Source organism: Trichogramma pretiosum, unplaced genomic scaffold (assembly GCF_000599845.2).
Source record: "Trichogramma pretiosum strain Unisexual culture from Peru unplaced genomic scaffold, Tpre_2.0 scaffold7, whole genome shotgun sequence".
Classification (NCBI taxonomy): Eukaryota; Metazoa; Arthropoda; class Insecta; order Hymenoptera; family Trichogrammatidae; genus Trichogramma; species Trichogramma pretiosum.
In genome coordinates, this window is record NW_019641639.1 from 1450099 (window position 1) to 1474888 (window position 24790).

The window sequence follows — 24790 nt, forward strand, 5'->3', positions numbered from 1 at the left end:
ATGACGACAGCAGCGTCGAGGCTCGACTACTGCCAGTGTATGTGGCATGTGTAGTATCGTATAATACGTTACATATACAACAAAACAGCCTGCGGAATTATGATATAGGTATAACAGCAGTGTCGTATAATACAATAAACTAAGCTCGCTCGCGCGTGTAACGGGGGAGCTAGCGGCGGCAGAATAGATACCAGAGAGAGAGAGTAAAGGATGCCATCGTATCGCGGGGCAGCCGTGTATGTGACACGTGCGCGTGTGTGTGGATCGGTAAATATTATATCGAGGACGAACACAAAAAAAATATAAAAAAATAAAATAAAATATATAAAAAAAAAAGGAAGCGTAAGAAAATTTTGTCGACGCAAGAGTAGAGAGCCTGCCTATCTATACGACGTTATACTGGCGTCCTACATCATATATAAATATCGCATCGATTCTCCTAGACGCAATTTGCAATATTTGCACTCGCTGCCGCATGCGGCATGGCACACACATACATATACAACGAGTAACTATCGCACAATAAAATAGGAGAAAACTGCCTGGACGTTGTATCGAATATATATATATACGAACGAGGGGTAAAAGAGAGCTACAGCTCGCTCGTGTGCCGGCCTGCTCTCCGACTCTCTCTGTATCTAGCCGCGTGGGTGCAGTTTCGAGAGTGAGGCCAAAGGTAAACAAAACAAGTAACGCCGCCGACGCCGCGCGAGATATGCATCCTTTATAACAGGCCAGACAGGAGATAAATGTATATATGTATGCGTCTGTGTGCAGGTATTATTATTTTATATATGCGCATATATGCTCACTCAGCCGCTCTCATAGAGAGAGAGAGAGAGAGAGAAAGAGAGATGGATGAGAGAGACAGAGAGAGATCGCAACCCTGTTATGTATGTATGACCTATTTCATATCAGGTAGGATAGTCCTTGGCTGTTGTTGTTGCACTGTTACTGCCGCTGCTGCTGCTGCTTCTGCTTATTGTGTGCAATGTGCATTACACATACTGTGCGTGGTTAATTATCAAGCAAGGCCAATTACCCTATGCACTCGAGTATACGTACGTGCGGGTATATCGTTTTTTTTATCATTTCTTTTTACAAAACTCGACCCATTATCATCCACAACCCTTGGCGCTCTATATATATGCACCACCATTATTTATAAAAAAGTAAAGCTCGCGATCCGAGCGCGACGTCGCGTACAGAGGTATATACAGATGAACGCGTGAACGGACGACCGAAGACCGTGAATGCAGCGAGTAGTGTCCCACTTCTGCTGCGCAGTAAACGAACAGATTTACGCGAACAATAAGCGTGATTCTGGAGCTCGTGGGCATCTGGTTCATGGGGTATTGTGTCGGAGACGTAAATTCGGACGAACGATTTTCGATCGATTACAAGATTCTATGTACGACCCAGTTCTCACGTGTTGGTGTTACACTCGAGAAGCGAGAAAAAAAGTCGACGATTTCGAGAGCTTGCAGGAGCAAGCAGCGTAGAGCAAAAATCTAGAAATAAAAAAGCACGATTTCTCGCGCGCGCCCGCGAGAGAGCATTTATATATATGTTTTTCGTGCACTTCCAAGACATTTTATGTACGCCTCGATTTTTTTTTCTCGCGTCTTGGATGTATATGTACCTGCGCACGAATTCTCCCGAGGAAGAGAGAGAGAGAGAGAGAGAGAGAGAGAGATGTACACTCGGGTTGCCGTTCCGCGTGGTATAGGCCAAGGGATCGCTAGCTATACAGCCGAGGATATATATAAAGAGAGCTATTGAGAGCGCAGCAAAGTTGGAGCAAAGCAAGGCAAAAAAAAAAAAAAAAGAACAGGAAAGAAAAAGAGCGCAGGTAAGGCTAATACATAAAAAAGAGCTATTACAAGCTTCCTAGCTTTATGCGTGTAACACCCTAAATATATATTTATATAGCCTGGCGCAAAAGTCGTATACACCCTGTGTAGTAGCGCGTGCTGTTGCTGGTGGTGGGCCACACGAGCTTCTTCTCGCTCATATACTGCACTTTTACCACCTTGGCGTTATATAAACCAAAAGAGAGGAAAATATACCTATATCTTTACGTGTAAGCGCAATGGTGTATGTAGCGCGCGAGTAATCCCCGGGCCTATATAACGTTATATATATAAAATACGTCGTACCCGACGACGAAGCTTTCGTGTGTGTGTGTGTGGCAGTGTTTTTAGTCCATTTACGCGAGAGAGATCCAAGTGCGCAGTGCGAGCACGTTTTGCCCCGGCCCCGTGATGAAGTGCCGCCGTGCGCCCGATCGCATCGTAAGGGCGTCATTACTCGATATAAAAGCTGCTGCTACGGCTGCTGCTGCCTCGTGCGCACACGCCGCGAGAATGACCAATCGACGAGTACGAGCGAGGCCTCTCAAGATATTCCGCGCCTGCTGCTGCTGCTGCTGCTGCTCATGCTGATGATGCCTCGGGTCTATAAAGCGTATAAATGTGTGCGCCAGCGTAAGGAATTAGAGACGCGAAAAATAATATAATGAAATATATATATGCTGTTGCAGGTAGAGGACGACGACGGCTGCGAAGCGCGTGGCTCGACGGGACCGGTGGCCGATAATATTAATACGCACACGAGCGCGCTCAGTTTCAAAAAGATACATATCCGTACTACGCCTTCTTCTGCGCTGCTGCTGCTGCTTCTTCTTCCTTCTGTCTGTCTTTTTGTTTTTTTTTTTTTTTTTTTTTTTTTTTTTTTTTTTTTTTTTTTTTTTTTTTTTTTTTTTTTTTTTTTTTTTTTTTTTTTTTTTTTTTTTTTTTTTTTTTTTTTTTTTTTTTTTTTTTTTTTTTTTTTTTTTTTTTTTTTTTTTTTTTTTTTTTTTTTTTTTTTTTTTTTTTTTTTTTTTTTTTTTTTTTTTTTTTTTTTTTTTTTTTTTTTTTTTTTTTTTTTTTTTTTTTTTTTTTTTTTTTTTTTTTTTTTTTTTTTTTTTTTTTTTTTTTTTTTTTTTTTTTTTTTTTTTTTTTTTTTTTTTTTTTTTTTTTTTTTTTTTTTTTTTTTTTTTTTTTTTTTTTTTTTTTTTTTTTTTTTTTTTTTTTTTTTTTTTTTTTTTTTTTTTTTTTTTTTTTTTTTTTTTTTTTTTTTTTTTTTTTTTTTTTTTTTTTTTTTTTTTTTTTTTTTTTTTGTAAAAAACTTTTTATTTTCTTTCGTCGCTCTCGGGCATGTGTATTCGGCACGCGTGCGGCACGCGGCACGCATGGCTCCTCTTCTCTTTTTCTTCTTCTTCTTCGTCCAATTCGTTTGCAGCCGCACAACCTGCGTATCTTTATCTGCGCGAGTCGCCAAAAACCCAAGAGTGAATATGGCCCCATCACAAGCTGTTGACCGATGCATATACACACACACACACACACTTCGCTGCCAGGCTGCTGCTGCTGCATACGGGCCCAGAGGCTCTCGGACAAGATTTGCAATCGGCACTTACTCGGGGCAGGTGCGAGTATATAGTGAGCAGCCGCAGCTCCGAAAAAGAATTAAGAGTAGGGACGCGCGCCGCGAGCGGAGCGTAACAGGATTCTTTTTTTTTTTTTTTTTTTTTTTTTATATACTTGCCCCTTATATATATACGTGTATCCTTCAGATTTTTCGACTCGTGTCTGTGTGTGTATGTATGTGTGTATGCAAGCAAATGCTGCTGCTGCTGCTGCGGCGGCTCTGTGGTCTTTTTTTGATCGATCGATTATATTGACGATGCCGGTCCTGGTGTGCTGTGTGCTCGTATGTATGTGCGCGTGCGTGCGTAATGTGCCAGTATAATAAAGCGCGGCACGCGCGACAGCTGCCCCGAGAGAGAAAAGAGGGAGAGAGAGAGAGAGGGACGATCGTTATTTTTTCGTTATACATTTCGTATAAATCGTTTGGATTTGTACTTACGTGTGTGTGTGTACGCGCTGCGGAAAGAAAGCGATAATAATCTCGACGACGCTGGACTCGGCGTGCACGATTTTTTACCTCTTGATTTCTTTTTGATTTTTTATTTCTCAATGTGTGTATATGCACGCGCGAACGAACGGACTGCTCATACCTAATGCAAAAACTTTTCAACTGTAGTCGAAATGTCGGTTGGTTGTTTTTCGAGTAAATTCGAGAAATGATTATTTTATTATACGAAAAGATGAATATAACGACACGATCGTGCGGGATCTTCTATCAATAGGGCCATGATTCAATTACGTAGCGCCAGAGAGAGATACGATAATACGCGGTACGCCGGATGCATACTAAAAATCCGAGATCTCTCCCCGGATATCTTTTGATTTTGCGTCTGAATGCCAAAAATTATAAACGCCATTATATGAGTGGATAAAACGTTTTCTTATACACTGCCCCCGCTTTTGTTTGCTTCCTATGATTTTTTTCAAACAAAGAGAAGAACGGAAATGAAAAATCACGATCTTCGTATACTATTACATCAACAGAGAATATCTGCAGTCTATTTATATCCACTCTTGAGTTGAATAAATTAATAAACGCCGTGACGCGAATACGTCCAAAGTTAGACACATGGATTGATGACAATTAATAAACCAAATAAATTTTATATACCGACATTGCCGGAATGGAAATAAAAATGATCGATCTATATCGAGAATCGGGCTAACTGCTCTTCCCGAATAGAATCTCAAAACCGTGTCGATAATTCGATGTAGTTCAAGATATGTATAGTTAAAATTTGATTTAATCCTCTCGTGGTTACGAGAGACATTATTACACGCCGCAGCTGTCTTGGTCTTGGAGAAAGCGAAATAGAGCTTCGAAATAGCCACAACAATTATAAGATTTTTACGGTGGCCCTCGATCGACTGATTCAATAGTCATTTTCATCGAGCGTCTCGTCCTCTCTTTAGCCAAGTTGTGCAAACAATCATTAAAATGCCGGAGAATTCACGCCTAATCACCAAGAGAGCAAATGATTCATCGATGTACTTGAAGTTCATAGTCAAGTATATATCCGCAGATGTTAAGCAAAAACCTTTTCTTATTTTTGTGCCATCATTTAAAAAATGTGAATGAGTGTGCGATGCTAAGGGCGATCCATCACGACTGTTCATATTTTTTTTCCTAAATTGATATCGTTTTACAACAGAAAATTTTGGCTGGCCCAAAGCACGACAGTATAAAATGATGTAATAATTATTGATAGTACAAAATTCATGCAAGAAACAATGATATTGGTACAGTTTTTATTGGAATTTTAGAAAAACATCTATATATATAATTATCTATATAAATAATTACAATTGTCAACAAAAAAATCAGAGCTTTTCATTGTTTAACTGATGATAAATTGAGATACACACGTGTATGCTAATCTCTGAGAAACTTTTCAGAGCATACAATGATTTCGAGCCATTCGTATGTACGATAAATCACTCATAGAAACTTGATTGTCATCTGACGCGAAATTGAATGCAACTTCTCTTACGTACAATTATGAGATAAATACGTATTAATTATACACGCAATCTTTAGGATCTTCCAGAATTTTCGGATGGGTAATTTCTGTGAATTACATTTCTCTTATCTATTATATTATGATAATACAATGTGAGGTTGTTATTAACGGAACGCATGATTTATTCTCGCTCTCACATTCGTGATTTTTTTTTTACCTTCATGGACTGTTATTTTGTGCTTAACCAAATTGCTTTTTTGATTAAATTTCTTCTCGCACTCGTCGCATGCGAAATCTTTGTGACCCTCGTGTACTGTTCTTTGGTGGACAAACAAATGCTGTTTAAGTCCAAATTTCTTCTCACAATTGTTACATGGGCAATCTTTGTGACCCCTCATGAACTGTCTTTTATAGGTGGGTAAGCAAAATATCTTTTTGCTCAAATTTTTTCTCACATTTATCGCATGCGAAATCTTTGCAACTGTTGTGGACTGTACTATTGTGTCGAAGCAAATGCCCTTTTGGTTCAAATATCTTATCACACTCATCACATGCGTAATTTTTACAACCTTCATGTACTGATTTTTGATGGATGAACAAATGCTGTTTAGGTCCAAATTTCTTTCCGCAATCGTCGCATGCAAAATCTTTGCGACTGTCATGAACTGTCTTTTGGTAGAAAAGCAAATGACATATTTGTCCAAATTTCTTCTCACACTTGTTGCATGCGTAATCGTTGCGACCTTTGCGTATTGTCCTTTGGTGTCTTATCAATTTCGATTTTGGTTCAATTTTTTTCTGGCATTTGTTATGTACTATCTTTATGTGCAAGAGCAAAATTTGTTTATTATCAATTCTTTTCATGCAAATTTTACGTAAATAATTTTTAAAAACTTCGTGGAATATTTTTTTTGTGCCTAAGTAAAGTGGGGTTGTTTCCAAATTTTTTCTCGCACTTGTTGCATGTGAAATTTTCGCGATCTTTATGTACTAACTTTTGGTGCGTAATCAAACTCGATTTTTTCACAAATTTTTTCTTGCACTGATCGCAATCAAAATCTTTCTGGACTTTGTAATCTACTATTTGATGTCTACTCAAATGGCTTCGAAACTAAAACTTTTTTTCGCACTTGTTGCATGCGTAATCTTTTGGTTCATTGTGAATTGTGTCTCAATATGTTATCATGCTCGATATTAATGTAAATGCTTCTTGACAAGTATCACAAACATGTTTTTTTTTTCATTTGAAACAACAATTTCGCATTCACTTGAGTTATCTTTAGAAACAACTTGCTCGGATTTCTCATCACTTTTATCAGTTTATTTAGCGCAGCGCAAACGGAATGAGTAATATTTTTCTTCTAGTATTATAGATAAATTTCCACACTAATTTTACCTTACAATAAACATAATCAGTCTATCGAAGGACGATGTCAAAATCGTTCATAATCATATTATTAACAATTATGTAACCAATTTATCTATTTATACATTATTCTTACAATATTTGACTTTGAAGATTTCATTTAGGGAATTTTTTTGGTCTACTAAATGCACTAGGCACTTCCAAAAAACTCTCTGAATAGATCCTTATACATATATAAAATGTAATTAAACTCTTCTTAATTTATTCATTATCATCCAAATTACAAAGTGAATAATTTTGTCAAACAAGATAAAATTTAAATTTGCAATTATAATTTTGTTCAAGATAAATAGAAAAGTTCTTTTGCCGTTTTTACAATTAACCCTTTGAACTGTAAACTGTAACTGTAAATTGTACAGCTTCGACGATTGACGTGTTGTTTGGGTCGTTTTGAACCGAAAAGGGTTAATGGTTCCACTTCGATGAAATTGCAGTGATTGATGCTAAGTATGGTTATTTATAAATTAGTTTTCTCAGAACTATATGTTTTTAAAAACGTCTTTGACTTTAATTTTTGTATTGTTAACTGTAATTTATTTGAAGTTGGGAATAAAAGTCCAGAGATAAAAAATTGAAAAGAAAAAATAGAAAAAGAAATGACTCATTTAAATAGAATTGTTGAATAGAACAATAGAGTTTTCGCAAAAAAAATATTTTCTATACCATTATGATAAGTACATTCTCATTGAAAAAGTCGAACCTTTTCTACGTGTTCATTGTGCGTCAAACAAGGTTTTAGTTAGCCCAGTCTATACATATTTTTGTGGGCTGTAAATGGTTCCACAAACGTGAATTCTTATGTTAAGTACTTAGGTAGTATAATTAGAGAATTTATCATCCAACGATGTGTAATTATGTAGTACAATGCAGAAAATTATAATAACTAGATTCAATAGACTATTCACGCTGAAGCGAGCAGCATGCCACACGCGCTTATAACAACTGCAGTACAGGTAGAAATTGATTTGTAACCTTCGTTATAAAATTAAAAAAATTTCAGATTATTTTTGGGCCTCATTTTCTTACATTAAGGGCACAGTATCACTTTATATTTTTTATAAAATATGTATTTTAAATTTTTGAAAAAATATAAAATGTCACGTTTGTACTTTTGAAACGTATAAAATGTCACATTTATACTTTTATCAAAGTATAAATCTATACGTTTAAAAGTTTAAAACCATTGATTCTGACTTTTTATGGCAAATTTTTATACTTTTTTGATTAGTGCGTATCATGATGTGACGAGTCTATGAGAGTTAAAAGTTGATCCTTATCGTTCGAATATTTTTCACCACTATAACTAGAAGACTTCCAAGACTTTTTTGTTCCATAAACTTTTCCTCTTAACTCAATTAGTTTATAAGATAAAAAATAATGAAACTTAAAAGTCAACTTTTTTTATCTAATTTTGGTCAATTTGCAATTTTTTAATTGTAAATTGTTAATTTAGGTAATTTCAAACGCCACCATTGAAAAATACATCTTCGAAGACATTACATAGTAAGAGCTAAAAGTTGAATGTCAAAATCATGTCCCTTGGGTGTTAATGGGTTAATACCACTGTAGGTAAAATAGACTACCTGTTACGTATTTTTAATTTTTGAAAGGGAATGCTTTAAAAATGTATCAACACTGTCGCTAGCTGAAAATACTAATCTGAATTATATTTTTTATTCACCGATTTTTGACCAGAGAAAAAATAATGGTGCAGTTAGAAAAACGCTACGAACGTTGGGGCAAGCTAGGGCTCAAAGTAACAGGTCTGTAGCCAACTCAAAAGACATCAAAGCGCTACATAAGCTTAGTTATTGCAACCTGTTTTATAATCAAATTTACGGCTCCTATGGTATGACATCATAATACGTAGATGTACTCGTAGATTTATATATGTGAAATATTTTTAAATGGTTCATTCGCAGGTTCTTTATTGTAGCTTACATCCCAAAGAAGTAATGGTTTTTTTCGAAACTTGCATGTGTTTTATATTATGTCTCATCACTTTAGCGAAATATATTGCAGCTGTGATTAATTTCTCCAGGGTATTTATAACTCGGAAACACTTGAATTCAATTTTTCAAAATAAATTTTATGAAGTGAGGGTTCTTTTTCAGGTGAAGGCTCTGTTGTTGACTATCGACGAGGTGAAGAAATAATTTACAGATCCTTTTGAACTAGAATTGGTGAAAAAATTCGAAAGATATGGGTACTTCTTATCTCGAGTTTATGCTAGTAAGTAAGAAATAGGTTGGCAATCAAACTGTTATAGATCTTATGATACATAATAATAGTTACTTATGTGAAAAAGTCCTTATGTTCGTTGCCAATTTGGTGCATAATATGGTACCTTTCGTACCTCCTTTTCTGGACCTCATCTTTCCATTAAAAAGTGGTCCAAGGAATATATTTTTACCAAATCGAGGAGAATTTATTTGGTTCAAACAAGAAAATTACCATTATATTTTATGCCTTTCGTACTTTGTCGATGTCGTCGTCTTTTTGCCCATCTACGTCGGCATAGAGTCAGTTTATACTTCTACGGTCAAAGAAATTTGCGGTTTATTCGCAATAGTTTGGCATGGCAAAATTCGCTTTATTTTGTAATATTTGTGAGAAAAAGTTATAGTCTGATTATGGATGCTTTAGTTATAGGTTTGAACGACAAGTTTCCACTGACGATTCGCCAACGTGTGAAATGTCCGATGCGATGAAATTATACAATGAGTGCATAAGTTAACGATTTTTATACCATACAAAATTTATATCGTATGCAATAGACATTTGATAACAATATTTTATTCGTCAAATCCATTCAACAAAACATTTATTTATAAACATGATTTTCGTGCTTATTTAACGTAATGTATTATATTCAAAATTCAACCGTCGTAAGACAGAATCGTATTTGTTCTAGATGCGTGAAATTCTTGGAGTTTACGTACAGCATTCCAATTTTCATTACACAACTTTCTTGTTTGATAATGTTTTCTCTTTGTTGCATTTATGTGATAGATATTTTCATTTTTTAAGTCATAATTTTTCAGTTCCCAATATTTATAAAAGTTCAAAATGTTACTAAGGTATTGTTCCTCAATGAAGTATTATTGAACGGATTAAGATTTGGTACTTTTGGTATTGGCATTTTAATACACTTGTGGTATTATTTCTGGGTCGGACAACTAATCATAGATGCCAGCAATGAAATTCATTTCAGCGTGTAAGAAAGCAGCAATTTTTCAATCGATTATATCGTTTTTCGTTGTTAATTATGACTTTCTTTTTTGTAGTTATTCCAGCAAATGGTATTTAACTCCGGCAAAATTTCAGCGTTCGATAGTGATGCCAAGTACTAGGACACTTTTACCACGTTTCATTACGTCCGGTAAATTGAACCCTCTTTGTCTAGAATCATTTGGAGCAGTGAGTAAAATTATTGATGGATCAATTTTGATTAAAGAAATTTTTAAAATATGCATTTTAAGATTTTGAAGACGATTTCGTCAAAAATATTTTTATAGATTTGTATTTAATAAACTAAAATAAGGTAAATAATACTGGCACAATTTTTAATAAAATGTTAGAAAAACATTATATTTCAAATTCACATGGATAATCTTTCAGTCCTTCGTGTATTATCTTTTGGTGTATAATCAATCTCCTTTTTTGTGTATTTTTTTTACTAATGTCGCAGGTGTAATCTTTTCAACCTTCATGAATTGTATTATGGTGCCGAAACAAATCTAGTTTTTGCCCAAATTTCCTCTCGCACCTATCACATTCATAATCTTTGCGACCCTCCTGAACCATATTTTTGTGTCTCCTCAGATTGCTTCGATCTCCAAATTTCTTATGACATTTATCATATGCAAAATATCTACGACCCTCGTGGATGTAGTTAAGTGCAAGAGCAAACACTGATTACTTTTAAATATCTTTCCGCAATTGTTATAGGTAATTTTCAAAGTCTTTGAATTCTTTCTGACCTCCGTGTTGTGTCTTCTGGTGGAAGAGCAATTGTATTTTGTTTCTAAACTTCTCCTCGCACTCGTCGCGTGCGAAATCTTTGCGAATCTCCGGGATTGTCGTTTGGTATCTGATTAATTTCGATTTTTGTACAAATTTTCTTTCACACTTGTCGTGTACCGTCTTAATGTGCAAGAGCAAACTCCGTTCATTTCCGAATCTCTTCGCGCACTTTTCGCACAAGTAATTTTTGAAAACTTCATGAAATATTCTTTTGTGTTTTAGTAAAGTTGATTTATTTTCAAATTTACTCCCACACTTGATGTATGTGAGATCTTCGCAATATTTATGTACCAATCTTTAATGTGTAAACAAGCTCGATTTTTTCACAAATTTCTTCTCGCACTGGTCGCAAGCGAAATCTTTTCGGATTTTGTGTTCTGACATTTGGTGTCTACTCAAATGACTTCGGAACTCTAATTCTAGTTCATTCTGAGCAGTAATATTGGCAGATTATTTTGTTGAAATTTCAGGGTGATAAAATTAATTGTTTTTTTTAATCGTTTCCGCCACGGTTTTTTTGTGTTTTTTTGAAATAATTTTAACAGACGATACTGGCTGGCAAGAAATTATAAATTAAGGACGATCTATCGCGACTCTTCATTGTTTTCTACAAAAACTGTAATTTAATATTCAAATGATGGGACCAAATGCAGGTGTTCAATTATCATTATTTATCATGTATAAAATATAATTAGTATTGCAAGTGTAAAAATATAAAACATTACTGAAAATAAATGACTATACATCAAATTTTTACCGATGGTCAACCAATTGTATTTATAAGAATTGACAAAAATTTCGCTTTTTCAAGTGCGGTACGTTCTCAGTAGTGAATTAGTAAAGGTCCCACACCCAGGCAAATTTTATTTTTCTGTTTTTAGAAACGCGAAAAATCAAATTCGAAGAATATTCAGATAAAATTTTAAAGTGGTAAAAGTACTACTAAGAAAAAGATCAAAACAATTATCAAATCTTTTAATAGTTTTAAAAAAATGCAGAAATCCTTTTTTAAATTAAATAAAATTATCAAATAGTATTCCATGTTGGCTTTTTAATTGAAACATACTGTTGTTAACAATCATGTCTCTCTTAGCAGTTTCATAAATTCAGGATCATGATATTACAATGTGAGGTTGCTATTTAATATTTTTTTTTTTTGGCTCTCAACCAAAATTTGACAGAGTATATGATTTATTCTCGCACTCGTCGCATGCGAAATCTTTGTCACCTTCTTCGTGGATTCTACTTTTGTGCCGAAACAAATTCCCTTATCGTACAAATACCTTATCGCACTTATTGCATGCTTAATCTTTACAACCGCCATGAAATATTTTTTTATGTCTTTTCAAATTGCTTTGATATCCAAACTTCTTTTCACATTCATCACATGCGTAATCTTTGCGATCTTCATGAATTGCGTTTTGGTGGATAAGTCAATGAATTTTTTGTCCAAATATTTGCTCGCACTGGTTACAAGCATGATCTTTACAACCTTCATGGATTGCCTTTTAGTGATGGATCAAACTCGATTTTTGTCCAAATTTCTTATCACATCTGTCGTATGCATAATCTTTGCGACCCTCGTGGATTCTCTTTTGATGGGTGAGCAAACTTCTCTTTCGTGCAAATTTCTCTTCACACTTGTCGCATGGGAAATCTTTACGACCTTCGTGTATCGTTTTTTGATGCAAAAGTAAATATGGTTTTTGTGCAAATTTCTTTTCACACTTGTCACATGCGTAATCTCTGCGACCTTCATGGATTGTCTTTTGGTGCTTGAACAAATCTAATTTTCGTCCAAATTTCTTCTCACAATTGTTGCATTCGTAATCTCTGCGACCTTCATGGATTGTCTTTTGGTGCTTGAACAAATCTAATTTTCGTCCAAATTTCTTCTCACAATTGTTGCATTCGTAATCTTTGCGACCTTCGTGAAATGTTTTTTGGTGTTGAATCAGACTCGCTTTTTGTGTAAACTTCTTTTCACACTTGTCACATGCGAAATCTTTCCGACCTTCGTGGACTGCCTTTTGATGTATGAGCAAATTCCATTTGTGTCCAAATTTCTTCTCACACTTGTTGCATACGTAATCTTTGCGACCCTCATGGACTGTTTTTTGGTGCCTGATTAATTTTGACTTTTCATTGAATTGTTTTCCGCACGCGTCGCATGCGTAATCTTTGCAACCTTCGTGTATTGTCTTTTGGTGCCTCATCAATTCCGATTTTTGTACAAATTTTCTTTCACACTTGTCGTGTATCGTCTTAATGTGCAAGAGCAAACTCTTTTTATTTCCAAAATTCTTGGCGCACTTTTCACATAAATAATCTTTGAAAATCTCGTGGTATATTTTTTTGTGCTCGAGCAAAGTTGATTTATTTTCAAATTTTCTCTCGCACTTGTCGCATGTGAAATTTTCGCGATCTTTGTGTACGAATTCTTGGTGCGCAAACAAAATTGATCTTTTCACAAATTTCTTCTCACACAGGTTACATGGGTAACCTATTTGTTCTTTGTGTATTGTGCCTCGATGTGTTAACATGCTCGATTCTAATGTAAATGCCTCCTGACAAACATTACAAACGTATTTTTTGTTGTCCGAAACAACAATGTCATGTTCAATTAAATCATTATTCGAAGCAACTTCTACACATTTCTTCTCACTTTTGTCCATTTTTTGTGTTTAAAATAAACGTTAGATCCTTGTATTTAATGGCACGGAAATTTAATGAGTAACGTTTATCTTTCGGTATTATGGCTTGCTTAGTCAAAAAGACAATATTTGAAACAGTGTTCAAGGGACAACGTTAAAATTGTTTCTGATTACACTGTTACTAAATTAAACACTGTTGTTACACTGTTGTTAAATTAAATTACCGACTCGCCTGTTTATACATTTTTCTTAAATATTTGAATCAGTTTTTTTGAGAAATTATTCTGGCCTCCTAAAACAATGTACTTTCAAAAACTCCCTGTAAATAGATCCTTATAAACATTTATTTAAAGAAAGCGTGATTGGCATACTACGCAACCCACGACTCATGATCGGTTGAACGAAATGTAAATGAGTACTACGATTTTATAAACGATCTGTCACGACTTTTTAGACTTGTTCGTTGTAGAATTAATTAGGTCAAATTATTTTTGCTATAAAACAAAACTGAAAACCAACGACTACATCAAAATGTTACCGATGGTCGACAAATTTCATTTACAACAATTTTCCCAAACGTCGCGCTCTCAAATACCTCATACGCAAAAGAAGGGAAAAGTTATTATAATTTTGTTTATATTGGAAACTAACTCGAGAGTCAGTCGCTCGGTAGCCTCTCATCCATGTGCTGTCACACACTCGAGGCACTCTCTCTCTCTCTCTCTGTTTACCCAAGAGCTAAAATTTGTATTTAACCGAATGTAAATTTTACCGCACCGCGAGCGAGCGCAGAAAGTTCGCAACTTTTTAATACATAAAATTATATCCGCTACGTCGGGCCGCGGCGCGCCCGATAAAACTTGACGCTCGTCTCGTCGCAGTACAGGCAGGAATCAGCACAGCATCTATCTGCCGCCGCGCGGAGGTGTTAATTCGAGCGCCAAAGTTCGTTAACGCGGGAATTAAACTCGATATAATGAGCGTGCCGAGTAGTAAACTGTCGTCGGGTTCCACGAACGAAGAAGCGTCGATAATCGTAAGTATTCGAAATATTTGCCGAGGTTTTGCTAAAAAGCATTGAGGTTGATTTTGTTTTTAAAGCCGCAATCACAGAAAAGATTCAGAAAAAAGTCCGATAGAGACAAAGGGCGCAAACAGAGAGGATGTATCAGTTCGGAGGTAATATATACCCATTCGATTATTAAACTGCATCGCATTTTTGCACCGATTGTAATTGCTTATTTTTTTTGAAGGACGAGGGTGTCTCGGATGTACAACAGAAGTATCGGAAAAATCGCCCCAGGGTTAGTTATTTCTTTTACCTTCGCGAACTACCAAGGATTTTGACTATTACTTTTTTTTTTTTTAAACAATTCAATTTTTTTTGCAGTTCGGTGAAGCACAAAATGACCATTATATGAGTGACGATCTGTACGACGCGTCACCGGTGAGAAAACACGACGTGATAATGAAAGAACACGAGGACAAAAAGAAAAATTGTAAAAAAGATGAATCCGACGAAACTGGATATATCAGCGACGAAGACGAAGAGGACGATCGGTCGGTGGTAGTTAAAATAGTCGACGTACCGATGGAGGAAAGTCATCGACCGGAAGAGTGGAGGAACGATATGAGAATGGAAGTGGATTCCGATTGATGGATATGGAAGAGCAGCGATAATTTTTATGAAAAAAAAATCCGATTTTCATACGCTAATCGGAGTATTTTGAATTTACTGATAGCAGCAATTGTGTGTACATAATGAAACGAAGTAAATCTTAAAAGATTGAAAAATTATCCCCTATTTTATCTTAAATAATTTCAAGAAACGTAAGTGTACATATTCATTAGATTTACTCGAGAAGCTGCTGCTTGATTTTTATATAATTGTAAATTATATCGCGGCAATTTTTGTAAAGCAAAAGTACAAGTACTTTTATCGACTTTTTGTATATTCCACCCGATGTTCATACTCTTTGTACATATACATAATAAAATGTATATACATGAATTTTACCGAAACAGTTTGGCAGCTCTTTGATGTTTTCAATCAAAAAATTTACAGTGCCTTAGTTTGAAAATCCTGCCAACATTTCAACGCCGCAAGGGTGTATTCGTAATATTAAACCGTTCGATGACGCTCGAGTTAGTCCTCGGTTACGTGACGTCAGCACCGAGTGCATTGTTTATCGGTAAACGATTAAAAATTCAAGTTTTATTGTAATTTATATTCACAATGAACGAATTCAAACGAGCCAATGGCAATGGGTCATTTGTGCCTAAATCGAAAAAACCTAAATTCACTTTCATGGAGAATAAGGAAAATTTTGAAGTACTTAATGAGACCAACGTGCATTAAATTTTCTATATGATATAAAAAACAAGCAATTAATTTGTTTGTACCCACGTCTCGAAGAAAAATGTCGCATCGACGCGCAATAAATTTCGCCCAAATTATAACGATACGTCGTGCATTCGTCGAAGATCGTGTACGACTACACAGTGTCAAACGTGACGGCACTGCGCCGACAAAAATGCAATGCCTCGAGTGGATATTTGAATAATAATTCGTCTTTACTTCCGCAGGTGCGTATTTTACTTATTTTTGTCGTATCCCGTAACGATTTTTTGAAAAATCATGGATATTTCAAAAAGCAAAAACAAATACTTTTTCTACCTTAACCACTAACTTAGTGTGAGCGTATTTGACTTGGATAAAAGCCGACATTAGTAGGTAGCTCCTTTTTTGGTCGATGCGAGGATAAATATAAACACAAAGGCCTACTCGTAACTTACGTTTTTGAATCGTTGGCTCAAATTAGTGTGTTTACTCGTAAATATGTCAAAACTAATCTTGGAAACGAACATTTTTGCGTAAAAACAATTATATTGTTGACAAAAAATTAGTATTTTTTGACTTTTTAACAATTTTTAGTTTGTCAAAAAGGTATAAATTCAAATGACGAAATATCTTTGAGAATTTTTTTAAAAGTTCAAAAGTATGAGTTATTTTACCCAAAAAGAAGTATTACTCCGTTTATAAGTTATCTTTTACTACGAGAAATTGTGTATACCCACGACCCTTGGTTGGCCTTACACTAAAAAACTTTTGGGTCACCGCGGTCTTGAATAAATTTCTAAACATTTCGATGAAAAGTATGAACAATTAATTACGTAAGATTTGAATTCCATTTTACCGTAATTGTCGAAATGACAGGGACTTTTCGATACTTTCGACTGTTTACGTAAAATTTTACAAAGATGATTATTGCATATATTAGTTATTCTTCGATGATATCTCGCGGTCAAAATATTCTTTTTTTTGTAAATATCATCTTAGATTTGATTTGTTTTATTATTTTACTTCTTAATAATTCGTTAGTTCAATCCGAGATTTTATTTCCATTTATGTAATGTGAGACATTTTGATAATGATAACAGTTTATCCAGCTCGTATTAACAATGCTATTTGCTGATTATGCATTATCTTACTTTCATGACACTTCCACAAACCATCATGTTTGCTTATATCGACTGTTTCTGACTCACAGGTCATTTGAATTCAATACAAGAGGCAGTTGCTTAGAATTCTTTCCAACTGCAGCACTACTTTTATCATGAGATTTGCTGTATTATTGTTGGTGGTGTGCTTCATCTACGATGCTGCAGCTCGTCGTAGATTTTCAAGGCATCATGGCCTTGGATCACCTAAATTATCCAAAGTCTATGATTTGCCTAAGGATCAATGGTTTGAACAGCATCTAGATCATTCCAATCCAACGGATGGTAGAATGTGGAAACAAGTAAGAAAAATCATAAAACGACTGCCCGCTATCAATATCTATAATTTAGTATTTTTTGTTAATAATAAACTTTCAAACTCAAGAGATACTTCATGAATGGAGAGTATTATAAGGAAGGTGGTCCAATATTTCTTCTGATAGGAGGAGAGGGTCCAGCTGAAGCCAAATGGCTTGTAGAAGGTGAAATGATAGATAATGCCAAAAAATATGGAGCTATGTGTTTCCAATTGGAACATCGGTATTATGGAAAAAGCCATCCAACACAGTAAGAATCAATTCTATTCTAAATATTAATGATTGAAATGAAACTATAAATATTTCTAACATATTAATTATTTTACAGAGATATGAGTGTAAAAAATCTGGTTTATCTAAGTTCTGAACAAGCTCTTGCTGATTTAGCTTACTTTATAGAAGCTATGCCTAAGATGTACAATATGACACAAAATTCTAAATGGATAGTTTTTGGTGGATCTTACCCTGGTTCTTTGGCAGCTTGGATGCGTTACAAATATCCTCACCTAGTGCATGGAGCTGTGTCTGCTAGTGGACCTTTACTGGCCCAAGCAGATTTTCAACGTAAATACATTTTTTGCTTATGTTTGTATATTTTTCATTCAATTTGAACCAATATAATTATTTTCTGCAGAGTACTTCATAGTTGTTGAGGAATCTTTAAGAACTCATTCTCAAGGATGCATTGATGCCATAGGAGCTGCAATGAAACAAGTACATATTATGTTGAGACACCGAATCGGTCAACAAAGTTTAGCTAAACTTTTCAAGTAAATACTTTTCATACTTTATTTTTCATTATCTTCAAAATTACTTTGAAGCAATTTATTTCTAGATTCTGTGATCCAATCGATTCTGGAAAAACTACAACAAAAGATATAGCTAATTTGTATGAATCTCTTGCTGATACATTTGCTGATGTAGTTCAATACAACAAAGATAATAGAAATAGCAGTGTTTACACTATTGATGATATTTGTAATGTTCTTGTTGATGAAAAGAGAGGAGTTCCAGTTAATAGATTTGCAGAAGTTAGCAACATGCTATTAAAAAAGAACAAAGAAGAATGCTTAGATTACAAGTACAGCAAAATGATTGATGAGATGAGAAATGTAACTTGGCCTGGAAATGAAGCTCCTGGAGGTATGATTACAATTAATAAGACAAACTATTGAAGATTCCAAAAATGTCTCATTTTATAATTTTTAAATGTTGTAGGACGTCAATGGACCTATCAAACTTGCACTGAATTTGGATTCTTTCAAACCTCAACTGCTAGACCTAACTTATTCAGTGAAACTTTTCCTGTTGACTTTTACCTTACAATGTGCCAAGACATATTTGGTCCAAGGTAGATGAAACAATTCTTATAGTTTAGTAATAATACATAATATAGTAAGATTTCATAATAATAAATAATTAAATTTATAGATTTTTACACACAGTTGAGATTGGTGTCGAGCGCACCAACACAATCTATGGGGCTCTTGATTTACCAAATGTAATATCTAATGTAGTATTTGTTCATGGAAGCATTGATCCTTGGCATGCTTTAGGTGTGACAAAATCAAACAATCCAGAAGCTCCTGCAATATTTATCAATGGTAAATTTTCAACTTTGATTTTATCACAATTCAGTCTAACAAACAATTTAAATTTAAATATTTTTCTATTATAGGAACAGCACATTGTGCAAATATGTACCCACCATCCAAGAAAGATCTTCCACAATTGACACAAGCAAGAAAACAAATTTCTAATTACATTGGTCAATGGTTAGAAAAGAAAGTCTATTGGTGATTTATGCTTTAAATGCACATAAAAAAAGTTAAGAAAGTTTTTTGAAAGAGACTGATAATCTCAAAATGATGTATATTCTTAAAAATTTTTTTAGAATACGTTATATAATACAAATGTAATTATAACAGTGATAATAAACTTTATCTTTAATTAAAAGTTACAACTCTCTACTTTATTTCATACTTGTATTATTTCTTATTCATAAACTTACGCTAAAAATCAAAATTTACTAACAAAAAATATTCAACTAACAAATATCTAGTAAAATTTTTCTAAATTTATCAACTTTTTGTATAAACAAGTCTTTCTCTTTTTCTGTCTTTATATTTTTACCCCCACATAAAATCATTAAAGTAAAATAATTTTGAATTTTTCCAAAATCTTTAGCTCTAGCTTTAAGAGTTTCAGCTTTTTTATTTAAAAAAACATCAGTGTTTTCCTCGATCATTGTTTCATAAGTCTGAAAAAATAATAAAAATTGGCAGAATTATTCTTTAGCACACCAATTCATGATTGAAATTAAAAACTTACTAGAATGTCTCCTAAATTTTTTATATTTTTGACCAATAAATTGATCAAATGTTGATCCTCTTTTTCACTCCAAATTTCAAGAGACTCTGAGTTCATGAAAGTATGAAAAGTTTCATTTAGCAAACTTTCAGTGTCATCTACATCTAAAATTAAGAAAGATTATATACAGATTATATTGCAGATATTATGTAATTATACATAATAATAAGAAATAACATTTTTTACATACTTGGAAGATTTTCCTTTGTATCATCTGGATCACTGGCATTTGGAGACTCATCATCGCATAGGTCTATAATTTGGGGCAGGTAGGAATCTACTGTAGGTTAATAAACAATAAAAATAAAAGTAATATGATATTTTCTAAAATTTACCTTTTCTTTTTTTATTCTGAGGTTCATCACTATCATGATTATCATTTGGTTTTTCATTACTATCGCCCAGATGCATATTGGCAATGTCTGATATTTTCTGTACTGATAAATCTTGAAATTCTGGAATTAGAACACAAGAAAAACTATAATAAAAATTAATTGTGCAACTAATTAGATCAATTAAAGCTTCAATTAAAAAATATTAATTCATAGAAGCTTATATACTTATAGTGTTTAATTCTTTAAATAATTAAAGTATAGAAGTTTTTTTACCATTGGACTTAGTTATGGCTGAGAGATTCCGAATGTTTAATATTTGATCATCTGATACTTTCTCCATGAACCATTTTTTTAAACTAGAAAACAATGGTTAAATTTTAAATTTGATTAAAACAAAAATTCTATTATTTATGGAAAAAATAAGGCAAGTCCATTACGTATAATATCTTTGTGTGTTCGCTACAAAACTTATAGATGATTCGCTCATCGTTGTCAGCACCACATTGTTTCTCAGCTTCATCGCTCTAACTTTTTTCAAACTAATGATGTCGTTCAATTTTATATCGTCGCATAATTCCACTAATTTTTCTCTGACAATAAATTTAATCTGAAAACATGTGTTACGTTATTTTCAAGTAGAGTATTTAAAATGTTTGAATATTATCAAAATATTACCATGGTATTGGAATCATCCAGAACGTAGAGCTCCTTTGCCACATTGATTTTGTACTGCGTCTTGACATTATTCACTGGAACCGGGGCCACTCTCGTTTTTGAAATTTTGACGACCACGGCGTACAGATCTGCAATTCAAAACGCACACGTGAACGAACTGTAAACTTATATATTATTAAAATGTTAAATTTTGATTTTCTCCACACTCACCGCAGTCAAGATTCTGATTGCACGGGTTCGCGAAATCCTTGATGCTCGGCATGAGACTCGTCGACCTGAACAAGTAAATGTCGATTAAAAAGCGAACTTGTGACAATTATTTATAATCACTCACATTATAGACTTGAGCCTCTTCTTCTCGTGTAGAAATTCCGACAACGTTGACATTATTCAATAATAAATTTGCCTTACGTTATGAAACGTATCCAGTTGAAAACCAAGAAAAACTGACAAAAAAATCCTGTCGCCTGCGACAATTATCTATTACATATAGATATAGTATGGATTCTACGCGCGCAAGCCTTGTTCGCACAAGATTTCGCGTTGAACTGCTATAGTATACACTATACACACCGAATGCAAGGGTCATCATTGGTAAACAAAGATCATCTCCGCATATTTCGAGCCCAGCGATTTCGCGCCGTATCGCATACCGGCGCTGTGACGGCATGCGGCATGTGCACTGCTGGTGTCACGTGTGTCGTATATAGGGTGGTGGGGTGACGCAACAGGAGCGCGAATGTTTTGACTCGGTCCAGCGTGTGTTCCAGAAGCTGAGCGCGGCCGGCGACGCTCCATTATTTCGCCCGGCTTATGCGAACGCAGATTATTTGCGGAGTTCGCAGTCTTGCGGACTTATCGCCCGGCGCGCGCGACAGGTCTCTTTGTTGCGTATATCGGTGAGTGGACTCTTGCGGAGGGGAGGTTTTAGCTTACCGCGCATTGTTTGTGTTTTACAGTGCGCCGATTTCGATCCGTTTCCATCATTTCGAAGGCAGTACACCGCGACACGACGATGGTGCATCCTACCCAAGAAGTGGAGCTCGTAGCGCCGACGATTATCGCGGTTCACGAGAGCAAGCTGTCCAGGAACTGGAGATGGGGAATCACTCACAATGTCAACATGTACAGGCGACTGCTGCACTGGCTGTTCGCCAACTACAACGACATCGAGCTGCCGAGTCCCGAGGACGCGAAACCGGCCTACAGTCTGGAGATCACGAGCTCGCAGGAGCAAAGCCTGTACGACTTCGTGTTTTTGAATGCGAAGATGGACATCGAGACTTGCAGGAGACGCATCTCGGTCATTGCGCCGCATTGGACGAACGTCTTGCGGCACGTTGAAGCGATGAGGTCCAAGTGTGGTAAGTGTACCGAGCGATATTTTCCTGTGACTGATTTGCATTATTTTATTGTTCGCTTGTTCCTTTAGATCCGGATCAAGTTCCGAAGGATTACTTAGAAACTGTATATCCGCCGCATTTTACATTCATGAGAACGTGTTATATGAGGCTGATCGAAAGGTGGTTCGATATCTGCTATTCTCCCGATGACATCTTCAAACTCAGCCCTAATACGAAAAAAAAGCTGAACGAATTCTTGGATAAAATAAATATAGACACCAAGCAGATGCCAAAAATTCCGTTGCAGTTGATTAAAATATGCAATTTTTCAAAAAAGTTGGTCAGCTCTTTGACTTGTAACTGGCCTGTATTTTTAAAGAAGTTCTTCTTTCTGGATTTCTGCTACATCTTCAGAAAAGGTAAAATGCCTGCTTTGGTCTATCAACCTCCAAGCCTGACAAGAGAATGTGCCAATCCTACTGGCGAGGTAAAAGTGAAAATTAATTTTCACGAAATGAATAAATTATATAACTCATCAAAATCAAAGAAACAAAATAATCGCAGTATTAATAATTCATCATCGCAATGCAAAACTGTGGCATCCACAAACCTACGCCGTTCAAAGAGATATCAATTCAACCCATTTGAATCAGATGACAAATCTTTACTTAAACATTTGTTGCCGCCAGAAAGCTTAGCTGCTAACCCAGCAACAAATACAGAGGAATCATCAACATCAGCTGAAAATATGATTCTATCTTCACCAGCAAGTTTGACATTGAATGTGTCACCAAGTACTGAGCAGGTGACTTGTTTACGCCAGCAGCAACCAGCAGTCTCTTCAACTGTTATTAATTCTACAACTAATTCAAGTAATTTATATCTTATACATTTTTCATTTTACTTTTTAACACTATTAAAAATTTGAATTTTCTTCAGGTCCAAATATTACGAGCTGTGCTGAGAGTCTTAATAAAAAAACAAATTCATCAAAAAAGCGAAAAATTGATTACAGTGACCATTCTAATAATAGTTCTGATGATGATAATAGTAGCTATTCTAATGATGATCAATCAATAGTCGAAGAAGAAACTATGTAAGTTTGCAAAATATTTCCTACTATTATTTTGTTTAAATTCATACATCAATTTCTATAAATATGTCAAGTAAATGATAAAAAATTTTAATTTTAGTCATAATATATGTAGAGCTTAAAAGTATTAGAGTATAACATTTTGATAAGATCTCAACAGTGAAAATTTTAATAAAAAAATTTTTTTGTTCTTTTTTCTTATTTTCAATTATGGATATGAATTTTAATTTTCCTGTTGGGTTTGGCAAGATCTCATGATTCTACTTACAATAATAATTCTACAATTAGTGAAACACCTCATCCATCTAAAAGAAAAGTACCCCGTTTGAAATTGGATTCTTCATTGAAAAGGAACATTTTTTCTTGTAATTCAGGTAATTCAATTCATTGATCAATACTCTACAAACTATTTTTGAATAATAAAGGGATAATAATCAAATTCATCATAAGTTTCAACTAGTGCGATAGCAGATAAAGAAGAGGCTGCCAATTCAAAACATGGTGATGATGTTTCAGCGAAAGAAAGTGAGTTACAATTTACGAATAGTATTTATAAAAATTCATTAATTAATAATTTTTTTGATTTAACTCTTCCAGCAATGAAACAAGTAATAGAAAATGTAGAGAGCATTGAAGACGATGACGTTATTTTTCTTAATCAAACGCGCAGTATGCTAAATTATGTGCATTAATAATGAATCCTATTTTTCTTTTAAAAATCTACTCAAACTTTACATTTTAATGTTTTAGATAATTCAAATACCATTGAAGATGAAAATCTGAAGTCTTTTCTCAGTTCTGGATGGTTTGACCAAGTTTGGAGTCCTGGAATGGACAAGTATTTGATGAGGTACATTTGTGCCAATCCAGTGTGTCTTGAAGAACTTAATGTAAGTTAAATTTTTAAAACTAATAGATAAAATTTCATTTTATAATAATTTTTCATTGAAGTGTGTACAGCTACACAACAAACTATTGGCAGCATACCCTGACATATTCAACGGAACGAACTCTGAAACCTTGAGGCACAGAGTAGGTTTTTTGGCCAATTCAGAAAGGCTTAAAAAATTATGTGGTTATAACAATATTAAATCACAAAAAGAAAAGCAAATTTTTGAGAGCAAATTAGTAAAACTGAGAGAGTGGATGAATGAGTTCGGAGAAAATTTCTCTCTATTATATATTTAAGAGATTTATCATTATAAAGTTATTGTCCTGATTCAATTGTTTTGTATCTTGAAATTAGAAAGGTATTTTTTTACTAAATGACTCATTTATCTTTATGAAAATCAATTTAAAAAAATATATAACCAAGTAGAAGTTTAAAATCATGGTAAATGATGAAAATCATTTCAATTACCTAAGGCGCCAAAAAAAAAGATTATTATCTTGCTTTAATTTTTTTAGCTCATAATGTCTGTTATTATACCTATTAAAATTTGTATATGCTTATATATTTTTAATACAAAGAATTGACAAAGTTGAATTTCATTTAATTGTTTTATTGCTTGTACAATATCTTTTTTACATACAAATATGCCTATACCTTAGAACTAAATGAATAATAACACATATGTATAAGGAGCAAATACATTGCTCATCGATGTAAGTAAATTTAA

At 34.3% G+C, this 24790-nt stretch overlaps 3 protein-coding genes and 2 long non-coding RNA genes across 6 annotated transcripts; all 5 read left to right on the forward strand.

The window, feature by feature from the left end:
• Positions 1-8668: 8668 nt before the first annotated feature.
• Positions 8669-9016, forward strand: LOC106657036. The gene is made up of 3 exons (XR_001339500.1): positions 8669-8706; positions 8780-8899; positions 8972-9016. It is a non-coding gene; the product is annotated as an uncharacterized LOC106657036 (long non-coding RNA).
• Positions 9007-10413, forward strand: LOC111693807. The gene is made up of 3 exons (XR_002763490.1): positions 9007-9089; positions 9166-10074; positions 10145-10413. It is a non-coding gene; the product is annotated as an uncharacterized LOC111693807 (long non-coding RNA).
• A 3767-nt stretch (positions 10414-14180) lies between these two features.
• On the forward strand, positions 14181-15559 carry LOC106656990. The gene is made up of 4 exons (XM_014378217.2): positions 14181-14573; positions 14639-14716; positions 14791-14841; positions 14928-15559. The coding sequence occupies exons 1-4, from the start codon at positions 14514-14516 to the stop codon at positions 15192-15194; spliced, it is 456 nt and encodes a 151-aa protein (XP_014233703.1). The 5' UTR covers positions 14181-14513; the 3' UTR covers positions 15195-15559.
• A 75-nt stretch (positions 15560-15634) lies between these two features.
• Positions 15635-19284, forward strand: LOC106656976 (putative serine protease K12H4.7). 2 transcript variants are annotated; one of them, XM_014378202.2, is made up of 9 exons: positions 15635-16123; positions 17089-17340; positions 17424-17605; positions 17684-17919; positions 17990-18125; positions 18191-18498; positions 18574-18706; positions 18787-18959; positions 19034-19284. In XM_014378202.2, the coding sequence occupies exons 2-9, from the start codon at positions 17155-17157 to the stop codon at positions 19153-19155; spliced, it is 1476 nt and encodes a 491-aa protein (XP_014233688.1). In that variant the 5' UTR covers positions 15635-16123; positions 17089-17154; the 3' UTR covers positions 19156-19284. The 2 variants fall into 2 exon arrangements, with proteins under 2 accessions (XP_014233688.1, XP_014233689.1); XM_014378203.2 differs by lacking the exon at positions 15635-16123 and adding an exon at positions 16466-16484.
• Positions 19285-21528: 2244 nt separating this feature from the next.
• Positions 21529-24590, forward strand: LOC106657001. The gene is made up of 9 exons (XM_014378229.2): positions 21529-21634; positions 21695-22099; positions 22168-22950; positions 23018-23174; positions 23421-23545; positions 23622-23696; positions 23769-23840; positions 23922-24061; positions 24123-24590. Exons 2-9 carry the CDS (start codon positions 21751-21753, stop codon positions 24357-24359), a joined length of 1938 nt encoding a protein of 645 aa, XP_014233715.1. The 5' UTR covers positions 21529-21634; positions 21695-21750; the 3' UTR covers positions 24360-24590.
• Positions 24591-24790: the final 200 nt, after the last annotated feature.

Coding starts and splice junctions, on each gene's coding strand:
- LOC106656990 (XM_014378217.2), top strand. CDS start 14,514: ATGAGCGTGCCGAGTAGTAAACTGTCGTCGGGTTCCACGAACGAAGAA. Junction 14,574..14,638: donor ACGAAGAAGCGTCGATAATC/GTAAGTATTCGA, acceptor TTGTTTTTAAAG/CCGCAATCACAGAAAAGATT. Junction 14,842..14,927: donor ATCGGAAAAATCGCCCCAGG/GTTAGTTATTTC, acceptor TTTTTTTTGCAG/TTCGGTGAAGCACAAAATGA.
- LOC106656976 (XM_014378202.2), top strand. CDS start 17,155: ATGAGATTTGCTGTATTATTGTTGGTGGTGTGCTTCATCTACGATGCT. Junction 17,341..17,423: donor ATGGTAGAATGTGGAAACAA/GTAAGAAAAATC, acceptor TTCAAACTCAAG/AGATACTTCATGAATGGAGA. Junction 18,499..18,573: donor TGGAAATGAAGCTCCTGGAG/GTATGATTACAA, acceptor TAAATGTTGTAG/GACGTCAATGGACCTATCAA.
- LOC106657001 (XM_014378229.2), top strand. CDS start 21,751: ATGGTGCATCCTACCCAAGAAGTGGAGCTCGTAGCGCCGACGATTATC. Junction 23,841..23,921: donor TTTTCTTAATCAAACGCGCA/GTATGCTAAATT, acceptor TTAATGTTTTAG/ATAATTCAAATACCATTGAA. Junction 24,062..24,122: donor TGTGTCTTGAAGAACTTAAT/GTAAGTTAAATT, acceptor TTTTCATTGAAG/TGTGTACAGCTACACAACAA.